Consider the following 24,265-nt stretch of genomic DNA (forward strand, 5'->3'; position numbering starts at 1 on the left):
GAAATAAACAGTTGCACAAGTGAAACCATTATACAGAATTACATATGGGCAATTTCAAAATACTGCAGAGTACAGAAGAACTAATTTAGTTTAAGTTAGTTCACTACGACTTTTATCAGTCCAAGTTAAAGAAATACGTTGAGCTCCTCCGTGGCTAAGCGGTTAGCGTACGCGCCTTTGGCGTGGGAGGCCCGGGTTCGATTCCCGGCGGGAGCTCATGTGGTTCGGATTCCACGTTAATCAGTAGGTCCACGTCTCATATAGCCTCGCTGCTGAACGGGACGTTAAACTCAAAATCAACTCAACTTAAAGAAATACGACTTAATTTGCATATCAGTAAGAAAAGTGAATAAAAATACGAATCATTTGAGTTTACTTTGACTCTGATACATAAATAGATACCAAAGATACTTCTGATTTCAGTAAAGCCTCTCGTGGGGTTTGTATGACCCCCTTCAAAAAAGTACGACATTTCGATGTATTTTATCAATAATAAACAGTATTAAAACGAAATAATATTTAGAATTTTCCTTTGATTGCAATTGCATAACAATAATAATAAACTATAAAAAAAAAATCACAGAAGAAACATAAACTTACATATATATATATAAGTTGCTTTTGTAGTATAAACTCTTTGAGTAATGAATGGGGAATTTAGGACTGAATATAATACAAATAATATACAGGAGTGAAACGTGATAACCCACAAATGTGTGTTCATCAAGATTTTAGGAACATGTTTCGTTTTTTGGTTTAAACCAGTTGGTTTCTTAAAAAACTTGATTTAAACCAAGGTTTAAACTACATTCGTTTAAACCAGCCAACCATGCTGCAAACTGATATGTTTCAAACAAAACCAGTTGAGAATGCTCCAAGAGCATTGCTAGAACGAACTTTAAAAGAGTGGACTGATGGAGCGGGAAGGATAACTGTCACTGTTCCTAGATATAAAAGTAAATCTTTCTTCCGTACCTTCTCTTTCCCGCAAAAATTAGCAAAATATCACTTACGGTTCTCGAGATATGGCTGCTTAAATATCTAGAAATTCCAACTTTTTTGTCAATATCTGGGAAACGATGGGCAGTTGGCCAGTAGACAGTTAATCAGTGGCCACTGGTTACTATTTGGTACCAAACATTCACCATCCTCTTAGGTATTGATCAACACCAATACAATCTCTGTGGGAATTCCGGTTCCCAAGATTTGGCTCCTCAAATATCTAGAAATTGGCCATTTTTTGGTCAATATCACGAAAACGGTAAGTCATAGAGAGATAATATTGGTGTTAATGAATCCCTAATAAAATGTAAAACACGTTCGTACCCATATTAATTGATGGCCAGTGGCCATCGTTTACTATTTGGTACCAAAACATTTACCATCCTCTTAGGTATTGATCAACATGAGTATCATCTCACTACAACTGATGGCTCCAGTGCTATGGATTCTTAAATATCTAGAAATTGGCCACTGTTTGGTCAATATCACGTGAACGGTAAGTCATAGAGAGATGATATTGGTATTAATCAATACCTAAGAGGATGGTAAACATTTCGGTACCGACATTAATTGGTGGCCATTGGCCAAACTAGTGGCCAGTTGGACAAGAGCCATCTGTTACTATTTGGTACCAAAATACTTACCATCCTTTTAGACATTGATCAACATCAAAATGATCACTCTATGACTTACGGCTCCCGAGATATGGATCCTAAAATCTCTGGAAGTCGGCCATTTTTTGGCCAATATTTCGGGAACGGTAAGAGTAACGCGAAAAATTTAATCACTTTCTCTGATAGTTTTTTATGCTCTATCGAATGCATTGTTCAAAATTGAAAAACTCCCAAATAACAGACAGACACTTAAGACAGAGAATTCAGTAACGAACTTTAGTTAAGTTTGTTGAATATTTCTGTCGTATCGTACGTAAAAACAATATTCGATTTTCATAAAAACACGGTGTATATTTTCTTTATGGCATTCCGCTTACGTTCATTGGTTGCGGTTGAAATCCGTCAAGGATTCTTGAATAAAAGTATGTAAGTCTCCTAAGCTTTCGAATTTCCTTGGTTAAATGGATTGGAGTTTAGTGTTCCTTTCAGCATCAAGTTTATATGCGATAGAGATCTACAGCTTCCGAACAAGGGAGTTCTATGAGGGACTTCTTTGGAGTGTTAGTATTATTATTTAAATAAATTGTACAATGGAATAAAACCTGCCCCAAAATTAGACATATCCATTGAGTAGAAGGAATAATATGCAACAGTGTAAAAGCTCATGTGTAGTTTTCGAGTAAAAAAAAAATAACTTTATGGAACGATTTTACAAATTGATTAGATTTTGATGTAATACAGCGTGTCTTTTCTTTGAGATTTTACAATAATCCTCAGTATGTGAAGGTGAAGTTCCAGTTCGCCAAGAGCAAAAAAAAAAAAAAAATTCTACTCTCTCCCAGATATTTTAAAAACAAGTTTTTCGATCATTTTCATAAAGATTATTTGATTTTATACAATATTGGGTAATGTATTCCTTTGAAAGTTTTCTGCTTGAAATTTAGATCAATTAACAATCTCAGATAAATCTCTCCCTCCGCTTTGAGTGTGTCCCATGGCAACTTTCGTATCAAAAAAAAAAAAAACTTTTTAAAAAATGGTGCAATTTGCCGTATATTATTTCTGGGCTTCATAATAATCATCACTGTTTGACAGGGTTTGAAAAAAACCTGGGTATTTTTTTAAAAACCCAACCCACCTGGGCCCATGTGGGTTTTTTCGGGTTTAATTTGGTTTTATCGGGTTTAATTGGTTTTTTCGAAATATTTCAATGTCTTTGGGGTAAAAATGTTAAAATATGATTTACATTTCAAGATTGTCATTATCACAACTTGCAACATTTTTCTATTCTCTGCTGTTTTGAAAAAATGGCCGCCATTTTGAATTTTTTTATTGGATAGCCGAAAAAATCTATACAGCAAATTTAGAATGTCTCGTGCTTCTACCCTCAAAATTTGAACTTAAAAAGTATGAAAATTGTACCATGTAGCATGGATACACGCTATTTTGAATAACGGCAGCCATTTTGAAATTTTATGCCGCCAAAATATATACAGCTAATTTAGTCTCTCGAGCTTTTACTCTGAAAATTTCAACTTGAAAGACCGAAAACTGCCCTTTGTAGCGTGGATATCCGCTATTTTTTTAAAGAGCCATTTTGTAATTTTACGTTCGTATGCCGCCAAAATCTATACAGAAAATTTAGAGTTGAGTTGAGTTGATTTTGAGTTTAACGTCCCGTTCAGCAGCGAGGCTATATGAGACGTGGACCTACTGATTAACGTGGAATCCGAACCACATGACACAGAAAATTTAGAGTGTCTCCAGTTTGTATCCGGAAAATTTAAAAGACCGAAAGTTGAACACTGTGTAGTACAGGCAGACAAACGAACAAATGTAGATCATCCCAGGAGCCTGAGTGACGTTCGGCAAATATGAATACCAAATAGCTATATTATTTTGAAACAAAGACATAATTCGTCAAAATGTCTTATATGATATAAATATTTTTTAACATAAAATAAATGGTTTTATTGTTGAAGTTCACTTTCGATGCTTTGTGCGTTCAATTATGGGAATTTCCCGAGCACTTGCTGCAAGACGGTTCTTTTCTAGGAACCAACTATGGAAAGTAGAAAAACCACACCCCCGCAAAATTCCCTATGATATAGGTCTAAGTGTAACGTATCTCTGTTCGGACCCCCTCTCCCATGGGAAGGAAAATACTATCGTGAACAAAAGTGCATTAGCACCTGTATTTTGCATATCCTTAGTACATTCAATAATAAGCTTAATGCTATAAATTAGGAATGGCCAAAATTTTCCGGATTCCGGAAATTTCACTTTCCGGATTTCGGAAAATTCCAGAATTCAGAAATTTTTCCAAATTCCAGAATTGGCCACCCTTACTATAAATGAGAAACTGAAATCGGCATTTTTTTTTTTTTTTTTTTTTTTTTGTATTTATCACCACTTCTTTAAAATTATCGAAACAAATGAATAAATTAATCTTTACGTGACAATTTTGGATTTGGAAAATGAAATGTATTCTTTAAATTTACACATCAACTACAGGAAATTGCTTTAAGAAGTCCTTTTTTTTACTCTCAGTAAATGTATGAAGTTTCTTACAAATAAATTTCAAATTTTCCGTGATACAGTCCCTGTCATCCCTTCAAAATTATGTAAGCAGATGAACAAAATATATTAATCGTTGATAGATGGTGAAAGGTAAGTTTTGGATTTACAGAATGAAAGTTACTTTTTAAATCTATATTTTGAACTAGATACAAGTTTGAAAAAACCGGTCATAAATGGGCTGGTAAGAAGTTTGCACCGGTCACCGTCTTTAATCAAAATAACAGCAATATTTCCGGCCAGGTCGGTGAAAAACCAACCCTATTCTTTTCCGAAAATTAATTTAAAACAATTGACAAAGATAGGCCTATAATTCATAATTTATAAAGTAAATGTTTCAAGATGTAATAGCGTAAAATAAATAGCTTTATTGTTGAAGTATTCACTTCCGATACTTTGCGCATCCCATTGCGGGAATTTCCCCGAACACTTCTTTCACGACAGGTTTTCCCTGAAAATGCAGCTTGCTTTACTGTACATCGAAACTTCAATTAATACTGAAGTTTGAATTCAGCACTTGAAATAGTAACAGTTACGTAGTCTTGGGAGCTCCGAGCATTAAGCTTCTTAATTGTGACAAGAAATTTATGCTATTGCTGGTGTTGATTCTACAGAATACTTATTTGAAGGGTAGCAACAAATGACTGTTGTTGGAAAACCAAATTGTTGTTGTTGGAAAACCAGATTTTACTGAATACTTTTGTTACCACCAAAGGTAAGAAATAATAATAATAGTTTTACTAATGTATTTACATATTTACTGTTAGTACCGGCACCTATGACCTTAAACCCGTCAACGTATGAGGGATAACGTCTCTCGGCGGCGCCGAGTCAGCAAGCACACTATTCACGGAAAGTATTTTTCTAAAATATAGAATTGCTTATTTTACTTCAAATAGGCTATAAGCATAATCCACACATTAATTTGTTCTATGATTATCTTAAGCTAAGGGAAGTTTTTTTTTTTTTTTTTTTTTTTTATTCGTTCATTCAGTTTATTCAGAACTTTATAAAGGTCTTATGTTGAATGTTGTTGTCTACCTTAAAATGAGAGCATCTAATTCGCCCAAAGAAAGTTCAAAATCTGATAAAAATCACTTTCAATGTGATCACCTTAGTTGTACCAATAATATACTAACAAAAAGCTCAAAAACCCAGGTGGGTTTTAAGGCGGTTTTTTTCAGGTGGGTCCAACCCTGCTGTTTGAGTTGTAATTCAATCAAGAATAAAGAAACTTATTTTCCCTTGTCCCCTTATTCTGCAATATTTAGAAAGACGTTTTGCGGCATCATTCGTAAAAAAGTATTCAATTTTTACACAATACGATGTGTACATATTCTTAGATGTTTTTTGACGGTTCAAAATTAGTCAAAAATGGGATTAAATTCACCCCGCTGAGGTAAATTACGCTCCCGATTATAAAATAAGTTCTACGATTAATTTCGTAAAATGTATTCTAACTTGGTGCAATATGTCGCTGTATGTCTTAAGGCTTAATAATTGTCAGCATAGGTTGTGTTTAAAATAAATTAAGAATGGGCTAGAGAATTAATTACCCCTTTCTATGATATTTAAAACGCAACTTCCGCGATACCTTTCATAGGAAATGTTTATTTTTTTACAGAATAGGCTGTGTGTGTTGAAGAATTTATTATTATTATTGGGCTTAAAATCAGTGAAGAATGAAGAGAATTATCTCTGATTTTTTTTTAAATGTTCTACGGTAACATATGTAAAAATATTCGAGTTCTACTACCATTGCTTGGGTTGAAAATCAGTCAGAAGTGAGGAAATGAATCACCTGCACAACTGATTCTCGTGTATATGATGAATGTTCTTCTCAGGCTTTCTAATCATCATCACTGCCTGGGTCGAAATGTTTGAAAATAAGGGAGTCAGTTTATACCCCATGGCTAATTTAAAAATTAAGTTCGCGAAAATTTGGATTAAAAAATATGGACAAAAGTCTATTTTCTTTAAAATTACAGACTAGCATTTGTTCTAGATTGAAATTACTTAATGAGAAGAGAATGAGTTAACCTCATCCTATGAAAACATTTTAACGATGTTTCTATAAAATGCACGATTTTAATGCAGTAATGCGCATACTTTCTTTCAGATTTCCAATTAGATATATTGTTTATGGTTGACATCAGTCAATGACAAGAGGGCAAATTGACTCCTAACTTTTTAAACTTCGTTTCAAGTAACTTCCAACACGATATATATATATATATATATATATATATATATATATATATATATATATATATATAATAGTTTTATTTCCATTAAGCAGATCGTGAATTTTCTTGGAAACTAAAAAATTACTACTGTTGGTTGAGATGGCAGTTGGTGAACGGAAGGTAAATTAAATGTTATATATATAGGCAAGAGTGCACTTTGTGCAGAACAAGTGATTTTGTCACATTCTTGACATGACGCAAGGTTGGAATAAGTAGGGTAGTGTCGGATTAGCTTAGCGTTAGGGAAGTTTGGATCTATTTTGTTAAAATCAATAGGATGTAATTGCTCGTATCTGCAATGCATAACACTAGTTAGGCCAATTGATGGAGGCACAACCAGTGTTGGGTAAGTTACTTGTAAAAATGTAACGCGTTACAAGTTACTTTACTTTCTGTTAAAATGTAACGCGTTACAAGTTACTTTACTTTCTGTTAAAATGTAACGCGTTACTTTCCCCAAAAAAGTAACTAACTGTTATTTACTTCGAAAGTAACGCGTTACTTTTAGGTCCGAAACTTTAAAAATGTGAAAAAATATGGCTTCAATTTTCCGTACTACTATTACTATTACTATCGCTATTATTATTATTATTATTATTATTATTATTATTATTATTATTACTGCATGTTTTAAATCGCTTTATGTAAATGCAAGGACAAATTTTTACTTGACCATAACGTGGGACGTAAAACTCAAAGATTTCATTTTTTTTTTTTTTTTTACTTGATATATGAACATTTTCATATAATGTAAACATTGATAAAATGCCATACTGCGTTACTCGTAGGGATGAACACGAGCGAGTTTTCTTTGACACTCGATTCGACTAGAAACAGACACCTTTGAGCTTGACCCAAGAATTCGACTCGGAAAATTTCCTCTAGCTCGACTTGAATTTGGGTCGAGTTCCGAGTCAACTCGAGCCAAATCCGGTGTGTAGTTTCGAGTACATTCTTCAAGTATATTACATAGACAGTATAATTATTATCAATTACACTACTACTACTACAACTTATATTATTATTATTATTATTATTATTATAACAACATTGTATATAAAAAGAAAGATAGGTGGTTTGTATTTGAATACTAAAGAACTAGTTGATTGCCAACCTCGGTAGGCGTGAAGTCTAGGAGTCAAGGACATTGTGCAACGATAACGTTGTATGACGTTGTATGTAATATTATCAATCTGTGCCTATTTTCAGAAAGGGATCAGAGGCGAATTATGTGAGCAGTATAATGTATAAAGAAAAGAAAGACATATTGAGATTTCAAGATATTATTTGTGTAATCGGTAACTAAAATAAGAGTTGTTGTTACTATAGCAACGACAAAAATAAATATACATGTACGTAGACATCTTGATGAGTAAATAAGTGTGTGTATAAAGGTCTAGATATTTTGTTGGATATGCAGAAAAGTTAATTATGTACACTTCGCATGGTCAAATATTAAAAAACAGTTAAGAAAGTGTTAAAATGCGTTGAATTATTTTGAAGATTAACTTAAGATACGAACCAGGCCCTTACAAAAATTGGTGCCTCACCACTGGAGTTATATAATTGTCGTTTCGAAGGTTAGTAAAAACGGCAAGCTTTCAAGGCGACCTTAATATTACTATATTGCGAAGTGGAAAAGTAATTAAGCGAAATATGGCCATGAGTACGGAAAGTAATAATATGATTGGTGAACAATGTGTATATCCTGAATTGACTCCGAATAACAATTTGGCTGACATTCTAAAAGACTTGGCACAACAGATAAGAAATCAGTCCGAGCAAATCAAGGACTAAGTACGAAAAGGTGATGAGTTGGCGCAACAGATAAGAAATCAGTCAGAACAAATTAAGAGCCAATCTGAGCAAATGAAGAACCACTCCGAACAAATTCAAGAAAAATTGGATCAGAAATTAACTGTTAGCCAACGACTTTGATGAAAAAATAGTGAAATTGAATCAATGTAATGAAGACCGATGGGAGCATGTTCAACATCAGTTAAACCAGATGAACCTACATGTGGTGGAAAAATTCGAAAAGTACGAAGAGAAAATAGAAAAAGTTGTACAAAGGAGCACAGAAATGCAAGAATCCATGGATGTTTTAGAAACCACAATTAATGCCCATGAAAACCATCTTAAAGTGCTGTGAGATGAAGTAAATTTCCTCAAAAAAAGATGTATTCCTGGAACTCCATTCCAGGATGCCGAAGGAACGAATCATCCTATAGCCACAGGTTGGGTACCTGATCATCCTCCCAGAACAACATTGGAATTCGATGGATCTTCGAGTGGTGCAGAGAGTAGTGACAGAGAAGAACGAGTGAGGCAAAAACATCCAAGCGCAAACACATTTCCAGTAGAGGTATGAAGACATCCACAGGTAAACAGTTGCGGTTTAGCGAAGTCAAGTCGCTCACAAAGTTTAGTGGCGTGGCAGGAGATATACCCGCTAGGGCATTTCTCGAAAAATTTCAAGACGAATGCGAGCTTATGGGTATAAATGAGTCTCAATTCTTAAAATTATTACCGCATATCTTGTTGCCACCTTGCTTAACATGGTTTAAAGCTATTAGAGGTAATCTTCATACGTATTCAGATTTTAAGAATGCTCTCTTATCAAATTATGAAAACGATTTTATGGTAGCAAATAGAGATGCTGTTTTGCGAACGAACCACTACAATCCAAAGTTACACCGTAGTATTACTGAATTTGTAGTGTCGACATATCATGAGCTAAGATCATTAAATCCGAACCATCCGGAATCCCGAATTATAGCTTCTATTAGAATCTTGTTGCCATTTAGACTACAACAGTTGTTAATGTCGGCTCAGTGCATTAACTTCAATCATTTAATTATGCTCATTCAGAGTTATGAGAGCCAGTCTGCAATTCAGAATAACAATAAGATGCAGGATAGAGGTCAGGGTAATTATGCACGTAATCAAACACAATATGCTCCTGTTCGTAATGTAGATATAAACCTGAAAATGATTCTAATGTTCGTAGTTTCAATAATAGAACGAGTAGTTATAATGGTACCGGAAATCAAACACAACCTAACTATAGAATTGGAGCTAGGAATTTCAGAAATAACAACAGGAATTTCAGTAGGAGTAATAATTATCGCCGATTCTCACAAAATCAATTTGCAGATGGCAGGAATTTTGTAAATAGGAATCAACATATGGTATCATCCTATGAAAGACAAGCACGTACGCAAGATTGTGCTATACAATGTTCCTTAAATGAATCCTTTGAACGTATAACTTGAACTGACAAAAAGGCGTCCGATAGATTTGTATTAATTTGACCTTTGCTTACGTCCATGGTTATTATGTTCTTTGTTCGATTTATTATTATAATGTATGTTAAGTAATGAAATTATGTTTGAAATTCATGTCTTTTGCAAAGTTATCTCATAATTACTTATTTGAATATTATGAATATTTAAAAATAAAAGATCATAATTTTAATGTAAACTTATGAAAGTAATGACAGATATACCAAATAAATGCACCTTATTATATGGAAAGAGTAAGAATAATGAATATCGAATCTCTTAATTTTTCAAAGTTTATTAATGCATTAAATGATGACCATCAATGCGTTTATATGTTTCAACTTTGCTGACTTCTGATCCTATCAATATTTAATATTATGAAGATCCTTGTTTGTAAATAGTGTTGTTTGTATATGAAGGAATAATTAATTTGTACCCTAGAAGGAAACTATTAGTTAGGTTTAATTCTTGAATAGCTTTACTTATAATAATTTGTAATTCGTCGTTATTAATATTGAGATATATTGACAGATATAAAAATGTGTGATGTTATAATATATTATATATAAATGGAAAAGTAGAAAAGGTGATATTATATATGTGAGGGCTATTCAAAAGGTAAATGTTTCATGATGTCTAACCCAGGGTTCTTTCCTTCATAGTAGAACTATTATGGAAGTCCCGTTCGAGGCGACATCTACAACGATAACGTTGTATGACGACGTATGTAATATTATCAATCTGTGCCTATTTTCAGAAAGGGATCAGAGGCGAATTATGTGAGCAGTATAATGTATAAAGAAAAGAAAGACATATTGAGATTTCGAGATATTATTTGTGTAATCGGTAACTAAAATAAGAGTTGTTGTTACTATAGCAACGACAAAAATAAATATACACGTACGTAGACATCTTGATGAGTAAATAAGTGTGTGTATAAAGGTCTAGATATTTTGTTGGATATGCAGAAAAGTTAATTATGTACACTTCGCATGGTCAAATATTAAAAACCAGTTAAGAAAGTGTTAAAACGCGTTGAATTATTTTGAAGATTAACTTAAGATACGAACCAGGCCCTTACAATTGTTCACGAGCTTCTGAATTTGGGTTGAGGGTTTTGAGTATTCGGGCTCGAGCCACACTGTTAAAAGTTATAGGGCACTAGCCAAATATCTTCAAAACTGCTCGGCCTGGGCTTAGAATTGTCAATGACTCGAGCAGCTCGGCTCACAGCTCATTCACTGCCGACCCGAACCGAGAAGTGAGCCGAGCCAACAGCTCACAAAACCGACTCGGCTAGAGCCCTCGGCTCAGTAGAGCCGAACTGAGCAAATGGCTCATCCCTACCAAGCCAGCTCGAGCCGATGGTTCACCCCAAATGAGCCGGCTCGAGCCATCTTCTCAGTTGAGCCGAGCCGAGCTGAGCTTGTTATAAAAAATCTCTTGTAGTCTCGCTGTCGAGATGCAAGCAGTGTCACCTCTCGTGAGCAACACTAAAAGTATTCCATATTACTGTTTAGCTTACATTTCTCATGTCTTCCGTTTTCCAGTGTAATCAGGCCATGATTTCAAGACGACTTAAAACGAACGAGCCATTTATCAAACTCGACTGGACTCGAAACTCGACGCGAAAAACTGAATCGGCTTGGAACTCGACTCGAGGATATTACCCTTGACTTGACTCGAAACTCGACTTGAATTCGAGTTTTAGCTTGACTCGTGCTCATCCCTTAGCGTTAGAAAAAATGGTTGCTTATTATTCTGCTAAACTAATTATACGAGTATAATAATAACAATGCTTTTATGTAAAATTAAAAATAAAGAATATAGAGAAACATTACATTACTCTATAATCAACGGGACTCTAGGATAAGCAAACTGATCTGAAAGAACTCCAATATTACATACCATCAGCAAACTATTTTCTAGTAATAAAGTAGGCCTGCTCATCAGAACACAGTTTATTCATATTAACTCCTTACTGTAAATCGTTAATTATGGCACCCTAGTTGTTGATAAATATTTTCCGCCGGGGCACTTCAGACACTTTACTTTTAAATTCTGTCCACCATCATCCTCAGCTCTTAAGAAAAAGTATTCTTAAGAGCTGAGTAAAATGTTCGAACGCTAAAATATTTTCGTTCTCCATCTTTATAAAAAAAAAAAAAAAAAAAAAAAAACACCAATCAAAGTAAAATAGACTACCGGTATCATTGCACTCCTAGTTCACTCACTGAATGTATTGATTTGGAGCTGTCAAAATCTACGACAAAATCTTCCGGGTGCTTGCAATCAGTACACGTGATTTCCCTAAGGTTGTCCTCATCTTCAAAAAACAGCAAATGGCACTACGAACTTATCTGTTTCTCTGTGTGTCTGTGACTGTTGGTCACTGACATACGTAGTTCATGCTCGATTGTTTCATTCTGAGAAATTCACTTACAGGAAAGAAACATTTGTTTCCGAAAAAAATATACATATATTGTAGTTACTCATCCGAAATGTAACGCGAAAAAAGTAACGCAAACTAGGTACGTTACTTAAAAATTTGTAACGCGTTACCGTTACAGTTACTTTGGAAAAAATGTAACGCGTTACTAGGAAACGTTACTTAAAAAGTAACGCGTTACTTGCGTTACGTTATTTCCCAACACTGGGCACAACATATACTAAATAGGAACTATCTAACATTGTAAACTTGACACACCAAAGTTGTGGTCTCTCTCTCTCCTAAGGTTCCGCAAAAATAAAAAAGAGGATATGAACTACGGAAGTAGACCCACATATTTTTATGTGCAAACTAACCAATATTCATCTTTCATACCTATTTAACATTTGTTCTTCGGTATTATTCTCAGAACAGGAAGACATCTCAACTAGCCGTCACACCTATTTCCCTTAACAATTTGCTGACTCTGACGCATCTCGGCGCTAAGCGTCGTTATATGTTTACATTCTTTTGATATTAGTATCACTTGTGTTGTTTACAACCTGACGGGACGCAAACTCCCAGCTCTGAACTTCCTACAACCATTCTAATATAACAAATGACGATCAAATACTTGATCAATGTTGCCCAAATGAAAAGTTTTAAATTTGTTTCTAAGTCCACATCTCTTTCACTGCATATCCTTTAACACCGTCAATCTCTTTCATCAGCATATAGCAATGTGATACACATTCAATACCATTACAACTGGATGAGCCTGATGCACGAAAAAAGTGAGAGGGAACGGGAGAACGCCGTTCTCCCACTTCCATAAATTGTATATGGCGTCCCTCCACTTCCTAAAAAATTACAATAGACAAAGATAAGCACGGAGGACGACGTGATGTCATATATCCCCGTACCTTTTCAGATCCATTTTTATCCCTGACCTGATTTAATGCTTTAAATAATATAGTCGCCTCTATGGCAGAGGGGCGTAAGTTGCATTTTTAATTTTTTTTACAGGAAAGAGGAAAAAAAGATTTCGCTTGATTTGAATCTCTCGGTACTCTCTCAGATTAGAAACAAACTCAAATCTTTTTTGTTATTTTGATATTTAGAGGTCAAAGTTTATTTATTATGCCTTTTATCATGTACATTTTCATACATAACATTTTTAATTGAATTTCTACATGTTAGTGTCGTACATACGCCCTTATGTCATAAACAATTTATTTCCAACAAAATACTTAAATGAATTTGCACATATCACTGATGTTTACTTACGCAATAATAAAACAGTATAAAACCAGTAGAGAATGCTCAAAGAGCATTGCCAGGACGGAGTTAAAAAGAATGGAGAGATGGAGTGGGAAGAATAACTGTCATTGTTCCTAGATGTAAAAGTAAATCTTTTTATCCATACCTTCATTTCTTTCTCGCAAAAATTAGTAAATTGTCATCTCTCTGTGACTTACAGTTCTCGAAATATGGTTGCTTAAATATCCAGAAATTCTAAATGTTTTGTTCAATATCTGAGCAACGGTGGCCAGTTGGCCAGTAGACAATTAATCAGTGGCCACCGGTTACTATTTGGTACCAAAATGTTCACCATCCTCTTAGGTATTGACCAACAACAATATGATTTCTGAGTGACTTATGGTACCCGAGATTTGGCTCCTTAAATCTCCCGAAATCGGAACTATCTTTTGGCCAATATCACGGTTACGGCAAGTCATAGAGAGATGTTAATCAATCCCTTATAGAATGTTATTAACATTTTCGCACTGACATTGATTCATGACCACTATCCGACTGGCCACTGGTCATAGGCCACCGCTTAATATTTGGTACTCCCATGCGCAATAAAAATTGAGCCTATACTGTAACTCACGATTTTTCGCATTTATTCCATTTTCCTTACGTTTATGGGTAAAATTCAATTATTAGTATATAAAGATAATAGAAAGCAATCCATCTAAGCAGATATTTCCAAAAAATATAAGCAAAAAATAAAATTATGCTCGGTTTTGTGTAGGGGAGAGTCGTATAATATCGGATGTCGGCTAGTATCGGACGATATTCGTTTCTGATAATTGGGCTATAACTGTCAACACTGCCTATGACGTGTTCGTAGCCTCAAACGAGACAAAGTATTTGGCGCCATTGTGGATTAGTTGAGTGCGTCGTTTGGAAGCAGCAACATCATATGTGTTTTCGTTGTGATTTTCCATGGGTAAGTAGAGAATCGCATAAACATATTTTAACAACGTGATGTCATCTTGCGAATATGTACATGAAGGAATGTTCGTGTAATTTTACTTCATTTGACTTGGCAAGATATTTTCTTGGTCTATGTCAATCGGGTAATATCGGACGAGGCATTGGCGGCCAGTACCGGACACACCGATGAGAGAACTTTGGCGTCAATGCTTATGGGTTTTTTTATTTTTCAGCTAAACATGGGGAAAACAAGAGGAAAATGGACGGAAGAGAATATGAAGCTAGCCATAGTTGTTGTCAAAAGTGGACAAATGAGCATCAGAGAAGCAAGTGCACGTTTTCAAATTCCAAGAAGCACGTTATGTGATAGAGTAAAGACTGTGAATTCAGGGACAGAATTTAATATCAAGCCTATGATGGGGTTCTTTCGAAATACGTTTACACCAGAAGAGGATCAGCAGTTATATGATCATCTGAAAACCCTGGATAACCAGCTGATGCCATTAACTAGAAAGGAATTTCTTAAACTTGCTTATCAATTTGCAGAACACTTGAGGATTATCGTTTCAGCAAACAAAAAGGTATGGCAGGTAAAGATTTTTATTATGACTTCATGCGAAGGCATTCTGATTTGAGTCTGAGAACTGCAGAATCTACAAGTTTACAAAGAGCTGTTGGTTTTAATCAAGAAGAAATTGGGAGATTTTTCTCTAAACTCACCGAACTGATGGATAAGTTTTCATTCCCTGCTTCAAGAATTTTTAACTGTGATGAAACTGGGTTGTCCGTAGTGCATACAAATCAACAGAAAGTAATGACTGTGAAAGGAAAGAAACAAGTTGGAAAATTGGTATCCGGTGAACGGGGACAGAATATCACTGTCCTTCTGAGTATCAACGCCACTGGTGACATTTTTCCACCACCACTCTTCGTTTTTCCGAGATCGAGAATTGACAAAGAGCTGACAAAAGATGCTCCACAAGGCAGTGTCTTTGATGCACAGTCAAGTGGTTCGATTACAAAAGTTGGTTTTCTTAAACGGCTCCATTCTTTTGTTGAACGAGTGCATCCCTGTCAAGAGAAACCTGTGTTATTGATAGTTGATGGTCATACTAGTCACAAAGATTTGGAAGTTTTGTTATTTGCTCGTTCCAATCCATATTCACATCCTTAGTCTACCCCCCCCCCCACACACACACACACACAACACACAAACTGCAACCATTGGATAGAACAATAATGAAACCATTCAAGAATGCGTACAACGAAGCGTGCTCTGATTGGATGAGAAAGTACAAGAACTTTAAAATAACCCTAAAAGACATTGCCGGATTAGTCAGAACAGCGCTGGTTAGAATGTGTAGAATGGAATTAGCTCAATCAGCATTTGCCTGTACAGGAATCTGTCCATTGAATAGAAACATTTTCACAGACTTGGATTTCGATCGTGATATGACAGAAGCAGAAAATGATCATCCACGCCAATCCCAATCCGCCAGCACACCGCCAAGACATCGTCATACTGAAGCAACACAGGCCGATGTAGATATCTCAGATATCCCTTCAACGTCTGGGCCTAGTACATCTCGTCAAAGCTCTAGATCTTGTCTGGAAGAAACATCTCCACTTCCAGGTGACAGAAAATAAATATTGAACGTGAGGAAACGACGTGGAGAACATAGTGAAATTCTCACTTCAAGTCCCTATAAAAACACACTAGAAGAAATAAGGAGACGCATGGCTACAACTGCTAAAAGTGGCACAACCTCGGCTAGAAAAGCAGGCTTAAAACGAAAACCTGACATGGAAAATGGTGAGTCTTTTTCATCGGCAAATAAATCATTGTTTTTAAAACCTAAAAATGAAGAAAATACTGTATGTTTGGTCTGTGGAGAAAATTTCCAGGAAGACTGGATTCAGTGCAACTTTTGCTATCGATGGGCCCACGAAAATTGTGTCGATCTTGGAGGAGATTCTTTATTTTACAAGTGTGATGTGTGTAAGTAAGGTGAAGTTCTCATGAAAATAAGAGTGTGTCATGGTGTCCGATATAGGCATCCAATGTTTCATGTAGTGCAAATTTAATGTTTCAGAAAAATGTACATTATTACTCAATTATTGTATGTTGTAAGTTCGTGGTATAATGTAATTGTTCAGCAAGGAATAAAGATTTCAGAAATGTATTACCAATGTATATTCCGCCAAACACTTACCAAATAATTGTAACAAAGCTATCTATGACGATACTACCCGACTCTCCCCTATACTGGCAATCATGATTTCTAGGGATTTTTTCAGTAGCAGAGCAGTATTGCGGAGGGAATTCAGTAGGGAAGTCTAGGAGTTGGATCAAGGAGCTGGATAGTGGAGTAAAATGTTGCATTTATTGGTTAAAACCTAGTGTGTAGATTGTCTGCCAAATATAAATTAGCTTGTGTAACCAAGATGTCGTACGGAAATATAGAAACAAAGAGGAAATCTCCTGTCTTGAGGTTGGAAGTGACATGCGCTATGGATATTAGCATTTATTTGTTAAGAAAAAGAGGACAAACAAAAAGTAGTTTTTGTGGTTAGGTGGGTAGCGTGGTAGTTCTGACACTATTTTGACACTAGATCGAATCCCATCCCATCCTATCCTTTTTTTTTTACAAATTATAATTTTGATGTTAATAAGAACCGAAGCAATATAATAAGGACATAACTTATTGATATTTTGCTGTAATGACGTATTTATCCAGTATTAGAGTACTATTGGTAATAGCTATTGTTTTCAGTTCATGCTGTTGTATAGCTTCTCATCCTGTTTCCTTGCGAAAAGAACAATTTTGTCTCCAAAAAAGTGTGAAGGATATATACGGACAGAAAAAAGACATCTTAGTACCAAACGTGAATTATCGTGATGAAATGGACTAGTTTGCCATTATTAAAAAAAAGTAAATTATTGAAGTTGGCCTCTCTTTAGCTTTTAGCTAAAAAATTTTTTCTTTATAAGACTATGCTTTATAAGGCAAAGTGTGTGATCATATCCACAAATTTAGCTAGGGAGTGAAAGATAATTGTTTATACAAACATTTTACAGATTTAGGTGCGTGAAACACCAATACACCATGGTCTCGCTTATCTGACCTTCCTTTGTTCCACATACCGTATAATCCGACATATCATTGCAGATAGCACCAATCGGCAAGAAGAACTGCAAGTTGTGGTCTTAATCTATTTTTCATGCTCTGGAGTCTATCGCCTAGCGCGCCCGTCTACACCTTGACTCATATGTCTATCATTCAGTACAGACACGTATCCAGGTTTTCTATTCGGAGGGGGCCCAACACGAATCCTCGTAAGCACGTAATTCTAATGTTTTAAAAAATATCAATAATAATAATAATAATAATAATAATAATAATAATGCAACAATTCTGTATTTCTCTTAAACTTTTCATAGTTTTCATTTATAACCGGTTTACTTTGGAAACTGCATTATAGCACAAACAAAATGAAACATATTTTCGAGAGAAATGTAACTAAAGAATATTGTCTGCTACGTATATCACATAACAAAAATAGCAAGAAGACATTGAGTGTATCGTTCTAATATATTAAAGTTAAAAACAGAACGGAAACGAAATGTTAATCCTATTTACAACTGTTCTTTAATTCCACCTGGTATAATGGCATTATGGTATGTTCTTAGAATTATAAGAAGACAACAGCACATTGCCCAAAGTTTGGACACTGACTCCAAGTAAACTGATATAAAAGAACCTCAAACGGGTAAAAGCAAGTTTATTAAAAAGTGCTTAAGTTTCGGAGGGGGACAGCACTCAGGCCCTCACGCTGGACACGTCCCTGATTCAGTGCAGTGCATTTATTTGTTATAAAACATGATTATTAGATGCGTAATATGTAAAATTATATCATAAGTTTTACTTTTAATAGCTCTTTTCATAACACATTCATATTATCCGGTGTTCTGTCTGCCTGTTTATGTCGGATAAGCGAAACTCTACTGTATTTCCAAAGCTAGCATATACATGAACTAGAATTGTATCGTTCTAGAACAGACAATAGTGTGAAATGCTTATATTGAAAGGCTGGAATAAAAAAGCGTAAGTACTACTTTTGTAGCGTGAGAACAAATTAAAAACAATTCCATATATTTCCTAGCTATCAGATTATCATCTTATTGTGTCGATGTGTATTATTTTTTAAACATAGTTTTAAAAGTCATACCATTCGCAATATTTCTAAGGAAATCGAAAGAAAAACTCCTATGTGCCTCTTGTGGCAAAGTGGCTTAAGTGCATGGTCTGAAACCGATTCCCACGTTAAGGTATAGATAGAGTTCCCATATTTCGAAAATGCAAATCCGGGATGCAACTAAATTGCGAGAATCTTTGAAATTGAAAGAAGTGTTGAATACTAATTTACTTTCCTCCATTAGATAGAGTTGTTCAAGTATTACGTTATCACATTTTTATTCATTTCACTAGACCTTCTTCCAAGGGCGCCGATTTCTCTGTAAGTTTGGGGGGGGCACTCAAATGCAGAAGATATATATATGAGGATTTTAAGACAAATTGCACTCAAATTATGCCAAATATTGTATATTCATAAATACAAAGGAGGCCCACATGAGCTTTGGCCCCCCTCCGGCCACCCAGAATCGGCGCCCTTGCCTTCTTCCTAGTTAAGCAAACGTAAGCAGATGATTTACTCCCTCCCCTTGGTAAGCAAAATTTTTTTTCCCTCAAGATCTGTTGTGTTTCGTGAAATAACAGCAGCAATTTCCTGATTACTTAACCATCTAAATGAATGTTTTCACTTAGAGCCATCCCGTCAATTCGCGTTGTCTAGGACTAAAATAAATTAAGGGTCAATAATGAAGATGAGACTTCCATATCAAACATGAAGAGACATGTGGATCGGAGATCTTTCTTTGTTCGAACTTTGATTTTTTCAAATCCATGATGGGAAATTATATTATGAGTACAATTTTCGAAAGCAATAGTATACGATCGTCAAAATATCTTACAAAACGATGGTTTATTGCAAAATACTTTGACTCAAAGAATAAATTACAAGTAATAAACTTGTTACTTTTCCTGAAGAGTCTTACAGCGTTTGCACACGTCCCCGGCAATGCCGGATCCGGTTCCGACAATGCCGGCGATGAAATCGGCGGCAATGTAATCAAATGGTAGCTTGCACACGCTTTCCGACCCGGCAAAAAATCCGGTGGAGCTCCCGGCTCCGGCAAATGCAGCCGGACTAGCCGCCGACATGTCGGTGTCGGCTCCGGCTCCGGTTTTGTCGGCGGCAATGTTTTCTTATGCGTGGATGCACACGCTGCCGGTAAAGGCGGAGCCGGCTTGCTGATAGGTTTCTTCAATCTAGCTACAGTGAGTGAGTGGCAAGGCGTTGTGTATTTTTGTTTCTTTTCCTATATTTGGATTTTTGTTTACTTCAGTTTTTTGTTATTTTCTTTTTTTCACATCATATGAATATATAATGAAGAACGAAATAATCAAAATGACTGTGAGGTACAACAAATATAGCGGCTTGTTATTTACATAAATTCTCAGCAAGGGAAATTCGGATCTTGTTTGAATTATCCAATTACGGCAACGCGGAAAGTGACTTTCACAGATGTATGTATGTAGGCCTATATTAATTTGTTGTCTTCTACAGCTGAAACTTATTTAAACGATTTAAGAGTCGGCGGGATTCAAGTGACCTTGACAAATCGAAGGTATCAGCCTTCCTCAGTTTCCCCATCCAGTGCAAAGTGTTTCCTTATTTTGGCAACAGATGGGGTTGTTGCTGAAATGCCGTCAAAGCAAATGGCACCCCTCCTTTTCCTTCGTTTCCCCCTGCATGTGGTCAAAGTTGGACAGCGCAGGAGGGGGATGGTTACGGCTGTAAATGGGAAAGAAGAGTGAAATTCCTTTCTTTTGCCTAAAAGAGAAACAGAACTGAAGAAAAAAATAAATAAGAGGGACCAACATGATATCAGCCCCGTGTCTAGAGAGCCACTCAAATATCTACAACGGTCACAAACATATCATAGAGAACTAAAGCACTTGTCGCCTGTCTTTTTCTCAAAAGATTCTACCTATGGTAAATAACAGAATAGTACGGGAAAAGTCTGACATAAAATGAAGAACCATGCCAATATTAAAAAAAAAAAAAAAAAAAAAACACGGGAGAGCCGATATTCTAATTTACTTAGGGCCTTCGTGGTTTAAAAAACTTGGAATTGAAAGGCAGAAAACCCAGGCAATGATCTGAAATATGTTGACAATGTGACTCTTTTCTTAGTGGAATCCATTTTCTTATTTTCTTTTCAAAATATGACCACCAGATTTACCCTCTCTCTCGCCTTCACATTCGAATGGTCCTGGGTTCGATACCAATGGCTGACCATCCTGAGTTTTTCCTATTACAATAGGAAAGGGCCCCAATGTTACATTCAGCCTTGGGGACCCGCTTAGAAGGTCAGGGGAGGCATATGCCCTGCTTGGTGTTGGTTTTTATTCGGGGAAATAGACCACTTCATTAACAATAGAATTAAAAGATGTGTCGCCTCTTCAGGAAGGTACACTCATGTCCAAAATTATTGTCGCATGTCTATAAATATGTTGTTGTAGGAATATAATTTGATAACGAATTCACCAGGTATTTCTCGGCAAAGACATGTATGTGGCAAATTTCATGTCAAAAGAGCAGTAAATAAGAACAATAAGACGAAAATAAAACTTTCGTGTCCATTTAGCAACATTTTGTTTTACTCATTCTAATTTTCGTATTTATAATAATTTTCGTATGAAATTTACCCCATATACATTTCCCGATTGTACACATAGTATCAGTATTAAAAGTACCCAGCAAAATCATTATAATATTATATTCTTACAAGAAGACAGTTATAGATATGCGACAATCATTTTGGACATGAGTGTACAAGGACATAACAGGTGTTTGTTTCAAACATTAAATAAGTGTTCGTATAAATTGAACTTATTTCCTGACGTCATAGAACTAAGAACTGTTGCAGAGCGACGTAAGCCCGGTGACAATACAATATTCCATTGTTACTTTCATACTTTGCAATATATCTACTTTTCTAAAAGCAAATTTTAATATGTTTTTATTTTCAACTTCTTTATTCTAAAATAAATACTAGCCTTTAACCAGTCCTGGTTTCCCTGGTTCCATATCACTTTAGGATTTGGAAAATGTGTCCAACGAATTAAAAAAAAAATGATAAAACGCCTTTTAAAGATATTCTTTTGTTAATCAATTCGCACTAAAAAGTTAAAAATAATTTTGTTTATGCAAGGCTAAATAAAAAGAATGGGGCACGTCATTTTAAGAATTTATAAAGTAACTGTAAGCCTATATTATAGCGCATCTTTTTTCTTTTTTTTTTTGTCATGCATAAACAAAATTGTTTTTTACTTTTAAGTACAACTTGATTAATGAAAGAATGTCTTTAAAATATTTATTATTATCTTTTTTATTATTGTTAATGTTTGCATCCTCGGCATAGGGTGCTTATTTTGGTAAGGTACCGTATGGTGCGTTTCTATACTATTAGCGTATATTAAAATTTAGTTTCCTATTCATTACTAGGCCTACATACATTAAACAACACTTTCTTTTTAAGAATTACTACAGAATTACGAATATAGGGTGTTTCTCCGCTAATAAGGGGGAGACAGATTGAGGGTACCAAAAACCCCTACCGTTGATTGAGAAATATTTAGGTGTCGACACTGATTAGCAATATCTACATTTGAATTTGAATGTTTTATCGGCTTTAGACAATTGATTCAGACCGGGATACATGGGGGACAGAATGTTGGAAGCAAGTAGTCCAGTCCCTAGTTTTATGCCTGGAATGAGTAAGGACTCTTCCCCCTTTGGTAAAACCTTCCGGAATTGGAAGCAATATCAAAGAAACACTGCTTCGAAAAGAGAGGGAGCAACCATGCATAAATAGATAGTCAGAGTCGAATTTAGGTTTAGTGAGGCCCCAAGCTGTTGAAGGTAATTGGGTCCTTTATGTGTCCAGGTGAACATAGGCACCCTACATCCAGAAATGAAGAAACTAGGAAGTAATTTAGGAAGCAGACTAGCAGAAGGAGCCCCATTAATTACATGAACGTAGGCTACACAGCAGGAAGCACTGTTGCCACGTATATAAATTTTATTTTACTTTTTAATTTTCTTATATTGTAGAAATGTATATCCAGTTTTTCTTTAGATTTTGGGGCTCCCAAGAGAGCGGGGCCCTAAGCTATAGCTTGTTTAGCTTATACCTAAATCCGGCACTGTAAACAGTATACATATACAGTCGCGAATCCAAGGGTGGCTGTAGAGTCTATACTTCCCCCCCCCTTGACGCTCAGGTATACACAGGATAAAATGGGCTTCAATCCTGTTTACTCTGGATAAAGATGCAAACTATGGTTTAGCTCCTCCCTTGATCCAGTCTTGGGAAGTAACGTAACGCAAGTAACGCGTTACTTGTAACGCGTTACTTTTTAAGTAACGTTTCTTAGTAACGCGTTACATTTTTTCCAAAGTAACTGTAACGGTAACGCGTTACAAATTTTTAAGTAACGTACCTAGTTTGCGTTACTTTTTCGCGTTACATTTCGGATGAGTAACTACAATATATATTTTTTTTCGGAAACAAATGTTTCTTTCCTGTAAATGAATTTCTCAGAATGGAACAATGGAGCATGAACGATGTCAGTGACCGACAATTCCTGCACTGTTCGCCTTTTCCCGTTTCGCCTTATGACCTCTAGCAATGAAATTAGCATATAAAACCTGGTATCACTTTTCATCTTAATGCAAGGCGGAACGGAAAATCTCGATGTGCATTTTCCCGTTTCGCCTTACGAACTTTACATTGGTAGGCTTGCAAATACATTCATGGATACAATTTGATTTGTTTATTTACATAACAAAATATAGTGCTACTTGCTGCTTTTGGAAGATGAGGACAGCCTCAGGGAAATCAGGGAATTGCAAGCACCTGGAAGATTTTGTCTTAGATTTTGACAGCTCCAAATCAATACATTCAGTAAGTGAACTACGAGTGCAATGGTACTGGTAGTCTATTTTACTTTGAATGGTTTTGTTTTTATAAAGGTGGAGAACGAAAATATTTTATCGTTCGAACATTTGAAAGAATACTTTGTCTTAAAAGCTGAAGATGATGGTGAACAGCAGTGGCGTATTTAGGGGTGGGGCTTCCGGGCTTAAGCCCCCCGGAAATCTTACTTACTATAGTAAAGTATATAAAACATCTTGCAGAATTTTTACATTTTCAGGCAAAGCCCCACAGAAACAAAATCGTAAGTACGCTACTGCTGAACAGAATTTAAAAGTAAAGTGGTGCCCCGGCGGGAAATATTTATCAACAATTAGGGTGCCATAATGAACGACATTCAGTAAGAGTTTAATATGAATAAACGGTGTTCTGATGAGCAGGCCTACTTTATTGATGTAATGTTGATGGTATGTAATATTAGGGTTCTTTTAGATCAGTTTGCATATCCTAAAGTTCCGTTGATTATAGAGTTTGGAACAACTAGCTTTAAAAAGCATGTATCGATTTTAGAGTTATTGGCAATTTTGATTCACCCCCAGTTCATGTGTTTTCATTTCGTCAGTTGTAGTGTAATGTTTATCTATATTCTGTATTTTTAATTTTACATAGCAACATTGTTATTATTATATAATTAGTTTAGCAGAATAATAATAAGCAACCAGTTTTTCTAACGCATAGGGATGGGCACGAGTCAAGCTAAAACTCGACTCGAATCCAAGTCGAGTTTCAAGTCGAGTCAAAAGTAATATTCTCGAGTCGAGTTCCGA

At 35.5% G+C, this 24,265-nt stretch overlaps 2 protein-coding genes across 2 annotated transcripts in view; one reads left to right on the forward strand and one right to left on the reverse strand.

Annotated features, from left to right (window-relative positions):
- The window catches only part of LOC145688188 (uncharacterized), a 28,118-nt gene extending 15,231 nt beyond the window's left edge, over positions 1-12,887 (reverse strand). Inside the window, exon 1 of the mRNA XM_081762059.1 lies at positions 12,548-12,887. Coding sequence (XP_081618185.1) covers positions 12,548-12,594 — 47 coding nt within the window. The 5' untranslated portion in view covers positions 12,595-12,887. The remainder of the gene's footprint in view (positions 1-12,547) is intronic.
- A 2,070-nt stretch (positions 12,888-14,957) lies between these two features.
- Positions 14,958-15,548, forward strand: LOC145687300 (uncharacterized). Its single transcript, XM_081760764.1, has one exon. The coding sequence runs from the start codon at positions 14,958-14,960 to the stop codon at positions 15,546-15,548; it is 591 nt and encodes a 196-aa protein (XP_081616890.1).
- The last annotated feature ends 8,717 nt before the right edge of the window (positions 15,549-24,265 follow it).

This window comes from Thermobia domestica, chromosome 6 (genome assembly GCF_964235325.1).
Source record: "Thermobia domestica chromosome 6, izTheDome1.hap1.1, whole genome shotgun sequence".
Classification (NCBI taxonomy): domain Eukaryota; kingdom Metazoa; phylum Arthropoda; class Insecta; order Zygentoma; family Lepismatidae; genus Thermobia; species Thermobia domestica.

Bases quoted from the DNA above. Each gene is read 5' to 3' on its own strand.
- LOC145687300 (XM_081760764.1), top strand. From the start codon at position 14,958: ATGGCAGGTAAAGATTTTTATTATGACTTCATGCGAAGGCATTCTGAT.